General features: G+C 34.8%; 1 protein-coding gene across 1 annotated transcript; it reads right to left on the bottom strand.

Moving 5' to 3' along the window:
- Positions 1–2,987: 2,987 nt before the first annotated feature.
- Positions 2,988–6,655, bottom strand: LOC133194769 (ribonuclease P protein subunit p14-like). Its single transcript, XM_061330678.1, has 5 exons — positions 6,574–6,655; positions 6,043–6,130; positions 5,634–5,707; positions 3,661–3,739; positions 2,988–3,421 (listed from the first exon to the last, which is right to left on the bottom strand). The coding sequence occupies exons 1-5, from the start codon at positions 6,633–6,635 to the stop codon at positions 3,350–3,352; spliced, it is 375 nt and encodes a 124-aa protein (XP_061186662.1). The 5' UTR covers positions 6,636–6,655; the 3' UTR covers positions 2,988–3,349.
- Positions 6,656–7,108: the final 453 nt, after the last annotated feature.

Genomic DNA, 7,108 nt, shown 5'->3' with positions numbered 1-7,108 from the left:
GCAGCTACATGTAAGCAATATGCCCTCCCTTCTTCGTAGGGGTGTATAAAAATAGAGTTTTTTGAAATTGCATATTTTTTATCTGAACTTCTTATGGAAAATGAAAAGATGAGAATAAAAGGAAACAGCATTGGTGTGCTACATGATTTTTTTATGTTGTTTACTCAGTCACATTGGAAGCATTTTTTTTTGGGGGGGGGGGGGGTAGGGGTAGGAGGACAACCAAACATTTTCAGTTTGGGTAGGCACTACCAAGCCAAAACTCCCTAACAGGTAGAAATAAAGATCATCAAAGATATTAATGGAAAACATCCGTAAAGTAGCTTTGTTTTCTATAGTATCCCAAGTCAAAGTGGAAGGCAGTTCTTTGGCAGTTTTTTAACCTTCACAGTTCAATGCTGAAGTAGTTTTTAGACAGTTTACTAGCCTTCTCCTCTGTTGTTGGCTGAAGGTTTTTGCATGCTAGTCATTAGACAGTTTTTATTAGCAGTCCACCGTTTAAGCAGTTGCTAAGCAGTTCATTAACAGTATCCTAGCAGTTGCTAAGCAGTTTCCTTGGCAGTATCTAAGCAGTCAATAGGAAGGTTTAGGTGAACTGCTTAAAAACTGCTAAGCAACTGCTATAGGCAGTTTCCTTTGCTATACATATATGGAAATGACTCCACCTACATATAAATATGAAAATATATGAACTGCTTAAAAACTGGTAAGAAACTGCTATAAGCAGTTTTCTTCTCTACTTATAAGGAGATAACTCCACCCATTTATGAATATGAAAATGCATAAAATTTATGCTTCCAGGGTGATTCATTCATAAAAATAACATTACAGATGGGAATTTAGCTTAGTATTAGATTTAATCATTGTGTAGATGAATAAACATCATTTTTTAAGGATTTCATTTTCCATTCAATTATCATACAGGTATAAATTGTAAATAAGTCCTTTCATCAAGTTAATTTTTTTTGCATTTCTTATAAACAAGTGCCAACTTTAGAGCTTGGTCAATACAGGGGGATAATCTGCAGATCCCTCAATCAGCAACTTTTATCTGCAAAGATTTTGAATTTATAATTATAGTAGTTGCTCGTGAAGTGCCAGTCAATAAAAAGATCATATACATTAATATTTCCCATCTCATGGACTTCAGATACATTTGTAACTAATTAATGTTCACATCCAAACCAATACAGTGATGACAGATATGTATTTCCCAAAGTATATTTCACTTCTTTACTGTATACATCTATATAATTTCATACCCCTCACAAACATTAATTTGTACTGAAATTTGAACTGGTCTGAGAAGCGCGCACAAATCTTGACTGGCTCACCTCATTGGATACAACCCTAAGTTTCAAGCAACCAGGGGGGACACAGCAGGTTGTTAACTAGAGGACTGCATTTGCAAGTTGATGGGATAAAGATTAGAAGCTCATGTGTGCATGCCTTTTTAATGTGTAGCCTCAATTTATTATAAACTACTGTATCATTTCTAGTAAGATTTTAAATATATCTTTGTTTCTTTCTAATTTTATTTTCTGTATAAGAAATTCCTGCCTGGCCCCCAATTATTTGTGATGCATTAACAGTAACACATGGGCAATTGTAATGAAGGCTAGTGAAAGCTAGGACCACCAAGAGTGACAAAGTATTGTATTTCCTCATGTGAGAAGCTGAAATGAATTAGTTGCACTTTTAGCAGTTTTGAGAAACTGCTTGTTTGACTGCTTAAGTTTGTTCAATACTGAACTGCTAACACAAATTCTTAGCAGTTTCTTAACCAGTCTGTTAGCAGTTTTAAGGAATGCTAAGACTAAGACTGTTAGAAACTGCTTAAAAACTGCCCAAATACCTCCAGACTGCCTAATAACTGTTTATAAACTGCTAAAATAAGCAGTTCACTTTGACTTGGGATACTACATGTACATGTATACCGGTATATCTTGGCAAAGTTATTGCCCCCCTCCCCTTACAGCCATGTGACTTAATTTAAAAAAGAACTAAAAGCATTTAATATAATAAAATTGACAAAAAAATGTGCATCTTCTGTTTTAAATATTTAATAGTGAAGTAATGCACTTCAATTTCATTAACATCTGGATGAAATATATGGAGATAATGAACAGTATTCAAGCTCAAAAGTCCATTAAACAATACAAAATAGGAGCAGAGCAAACACAGACCTCCAAACATCAGAGGTGGGATCAGGTGCCATGAAGGAGTGAGCATCCCCTGCCAACCGGTCACACCCGCCGTGTGCTCCTTGTCATGATCGGGAAATAACAGAAAAATCTGTCGACAATTCAGTGTGTAAATAATGGCCTAACAATTAGTATGAAAAACGTCAGTCAGCATTTGACTCAATGATAAATTGTATTTACTGAAAGGTCATTGTATCAACCATAGAACTTACAAAATGAAGACTTTAAACGAGACAGCTGATATTCTTATTTCAACAACTTGTTTGTCAATAATTTACCTCCTTTTAGAAATTGTACATACGTAGAGCATGCTCTTTCGTATCGAATCAACTGAGAGATATAAACCCCGTATGCAGGTGATGAAGGTATATTGCTGCATAAGTAAGGAAAGTTGACGATTGAAAAGTTAAAGTCATCACATTTATCATAAAGCTTGGTTGTTAGATTACCATTAACGTCTTTTTCATGTAAAATATCCAAATATGAAAAAGATGTGTCAGACTCGTGGTATCTTTTATCTCAAGCTCACTAGGATATATCGTATTGACATAAGAACAGAAATAGCCATTGTTAATTGACAATATGTCGTTGATATATCTAAATGTCGAGTTGAAGGCCACAGCAAGTGTTTTCTTCTTTCACATACAAGCTTTTGGACAAATTCTGCTTCATATGAATACAAAAAAAGGTCTGCTAATAATGGGGTGCAATTGGTACCCATGGGATTTCCAATAGATTGTTGGAAGACCTGGTCTCCAAAAACCACATAGATATTGTCAATCAGAAACTCAAGCATCTTTTTAATGTCAACTTCAGAGTACTTGTGTGTACAATCAGAATGTTTTTTAACAAAATAATTTTATGTTCATCTCTGTGCTTCATCATACATAATAACACTGCATGAGTACACTACTGAATATCTTTTTAACATGTTAGCTACCTGGGTAGTAACACCACATCACTGTTTTTCAACTGTCCATCTTCAACTTCAGCATGAAAAACACATACAGTACATCTTCAATGATTATTTTGCATATTTTTTTCCATTTATAATACTGCTATGTACATGTATATAGAACATGTGTGTATTAATGACATATGCATACAATAGTTGAACACAGTCAGGTGTAATCTCTCCTTCAAAATCAAATGTTGGATTTCATTGGAACACATATCTGCCTACTGTCACTTGCCAAATTTATAAGGCTTGAAGATATCTGTAAATGTAGATAAACAATAATTTATATTATCCTGCAAATAATGAATATGATACGCTATATATTACCATCCTATGAAACTTTTAAACTGCTTTTTTTTTTTACTTGGGAATTAAAGAAATCGTTATGACACTGTTTAACTTCTATCATTTTAAAACTTTTAGAAACTTTAACAATATATTTCATTTCATTTCATTTGAGATATGAAATAAGTACATGCCAGTACAATGTACATGTACCTGTAATACTCTGAAGGCACATCTTTTGTTGTCATAGCAACCAAATAATGTTAAAGCACTGTGCAGCTGTCCTCTGAATCTATCAAGTAGAAAATAAAAATTTTCATAATTATAATAATTTTGATCTTGGTCTTCTTTAAATTGAACATTAAAAGTTATCCAATGCATACAAAAGGTTTTTGAATTATTGAGTGTTCCACAGACTAAAACTAAAAAGAAACGGGACTTGCAGATATTTTGAATAGGTGGATCAAGAAATTTGTGAAAAGGGGGTGGGAGTTCAACCACATGAAAAAGGGGTTCAACCAATTGCTTAGGCATTTTTCACCCCCCTCACTATTCACACCCCTTAAGGCCCCTCTGCTAGTGTACATGTATAGCATCTGCAGATGGATCACAGTTTTGAGGTATGAAAAATAAAAACAAAAAAATTAATTCAGATTATCAAACATCAGTATACCTTTTAAATCTATTGAGATTGATATACATGTTCATGTATTATGCTTATTTAACAATCTTTTAAGCTCACCTGAGTAACTTTGGCCTTGCTGTTTTTCACTTGATTTCTCCCCCCCCCCCCCCCCTTGTTGTACTTATTGTGGCCCTGCCCTACGCCCAGGGGTCATGATTTAAACAATTAAAGTCTACACTACCCTAGAACACTTACACATAAGATTCAGCCTTTCTGGCCCAGTGGTTCTTAAGAAGAAGATTTTTAAAGATTTTTTCTGCATATTTCAATGTAAAACTTGGATTCCCTATTGTGGCCCCTCCCTACCTCCGGGGGTCATGATTTGAACAATTTAGAATCTACACTACCCCAGAATGCTTCCACGTTGGTTTCGGCTTTTCTGGCCCAGTGGTTCTTGAGAAGAAGAATTTTAACGATTTTTACTACATGTTTCAATGTAAAACTTGGATTCCCTATTGTGACTCCTCCCTACCCCCGGGGGTCATGATTTGAACAATTTAGAATCTACACTACCCTAGGATGCTTCCACATAAGTTTAGCTTTTCTGGCCCAGGTGTTCTTGAGAAGAAGATTTTAAAAATTTTTTACTATATATTTCAATGTAAAAACTGGGATTCCCTATTGTGGCCCCACCCTACCCCCGGGGTCATGATTTGAACGATTTAGAATCTACACTACCCTAGGATGCTTCCACATAAGTTTCAGCTTTTCTAGCCCAGTGGTTCTTGAGAGGATTTTTAAATATTTTTCCTATATATATTTCAATGTAAAACTTCGATTCCCTATTGTGGCCCCACTCTATCCCCGGGGGTCATGATTTGAACAATTTAGAACCTACACTACCCTAGGATGCTTCAACATAAGTTTCAGCTTTTCTGGCCCAGGGGTTCTTGAGAAGAAGATTTTTAAAGATTTTTACTACATATTTCAATGTAAAACTTGGATTCCCTATTGTGGCCCCATCCTACCCTCGGGGGTCATGATATGAACAATTTAGAATCTACACTAACCCTGGATGCTTCCACATAAGTTTCAGCTTTTCTGGCCCAGTGGTTCTTGAGAAGAAGAATTTTAACGATTTTTACTACATGTTTCATTTTAATAATTTACACTCCACTTCACCCAAGAATGCTGCGAACCAAGTTTGGTTAAAATTGGCCCCATGGTTCTTGAGAAGAAGTTGAAAATTGAAAAGTTTACAGACGGACGGACAGACAGTCGGATGGACGACGGACAACGGGTGATCAGAAAAGCTCACTTGAGCTTTCAGCTCAGGTGACCTTAAAACTTAGAATGGCCTAAAGAGACATGGAGACAGTTTTAAGACTTCCTTTCAGTAATATTTTTATGAATTCTTTTGTTGAACTTATGTGTGTTTTTGTCTCCAAAAAGGGGGGTGGGTTGCTCTAGATCCCCCCTCCCCCAATCCACCCTTGCTTTCCCTTCAATCTTTAAGTATATCTGTATATTTTGATTAAATCACACAATTAGAACAGCTCACCTCTCATTGGTCACTATAATGGCTTCTGAAAACAGAGGGTCATACTTGATGACATCCACACAACTCTCCCCAATCTGTTGACACAAAAATTCAAGCTTCAAACATTAAGCTTCAAACATAAGCAATTAAATTATAATTTATTTATATTTGGATGAACAAAGTGAGGTAGAATGTAATGCTGATTTTAAACAATAAAGTTTCACGCAAGATTTAAGTTTCTTGTTGTTCCTTGAAAAAGTATTTAAAACAAATAAAAAGAGATATGTATTAAAAGTAATATTTAATTTAATAGAAAAATAGTTGTGGCTTGCCTAATACGGTTAGAGATTGGCAACATACTTACAAGGTCCATGCAGAATTTGTGTTTCTTTCAACACATGAAGCAGATAAGAAAAAAAATTGTACAAACCTCTCCAAATAAGTTTTTAACAGCCTGGTGAACAATGAAGTTGAACATAGTCTGTCCAATGTCTATGTTTCCAACATGTTCAAATTCTCTACAAAACACAATTAAAAAAAAACAAGCTATTGAGGCATTCATTTATCCTAAATTTACATTTTCATGATAACATTAAATTTTACACTTTCAAAGTTGACAATTCACAAGAGGTCAATTAAAGCGAGTGCAGCAAGTTGAAATTTTTCCACGGTAAATTCGGCACCCATATAATGCTCCATAATGTTATCCATAATACCGGTGCAATATATTTTTAACTGTTAAAACACACAGGTACTTGGTTCTTGGTTTATAAATATGTATGTACCTTATTGGCATGTAAAAAAATACTTTTTACTTGTCAATAAGTATATGCATGATGCATATTTATAAACCAAGACCCAGGCCAAGTACCTGTGTTAAAACATGGCTGAATTTTACACATAAATTAAAATTTGGGGTTTTAATTGTATACTGGTGCGGTACTTTTAAAAAAATACTTACAATTTAACTCGAAAATAACACCTCTTTAAAGAGGAATACTTCATTTTATTGACGTTCATCATGAAACTTAACAAAAAATTATCACATCGTTACAGAAACTCAAACAGGAAACTATATCCCCTCAGTAAGCATTAAAACCGAATGATAGATTATTTTCCCCGGAATATTTTGCAACATGAACACATTACAGTCTTCACCGCGCTTTGCAGGCACGTAGTATCGTTTTCGAAAGTGGTGTGTCAAAGAAAAAATATTTTATTTTCAAAAAAGTCAAAGTACCCTTGGGATACGGAACAATTTACGGGGGGGGGGGGGGGGGGAGGATCCCGTCCCCATGTGAAATGGGTTTTTAATTTACTAAACTCAACTCATTAAAATATAATTGTCAAAAGATGTCACTTTGATCTTTTTATTATTTTTACATCACAGCTATTTCCTTCCTCTTTCAAAGATAATTAACTTAACAAGGTAAGCCACTTACTCTAAATTAATCAAGCCAGCTTATGTGTGATTAAAGCCTGGCATAGTACTCTGC

This window comes from Saccostrea echinata, unplaced genomic scaffold, assembly GCF_033153115.1.
Source record: "Saccostrea echinata isolate AGI-Se365-2 ecotype Australia unplaced genomic scaffold, CSIRO_AGI_Sech_v1 ptg000029l, whole genome shotgun sequence".
NCBI lineage: Eukaryota > Metazoa > Mollusca > Bivalvia > Ostreida > Ostreidae > Saccostrea > Saccostrea echinata.
The sequence above is the reverse complement of the archived record's forward strand: the minus strand, read 5'-3'. Positions and strand labels throughout refer to the sequence as shown.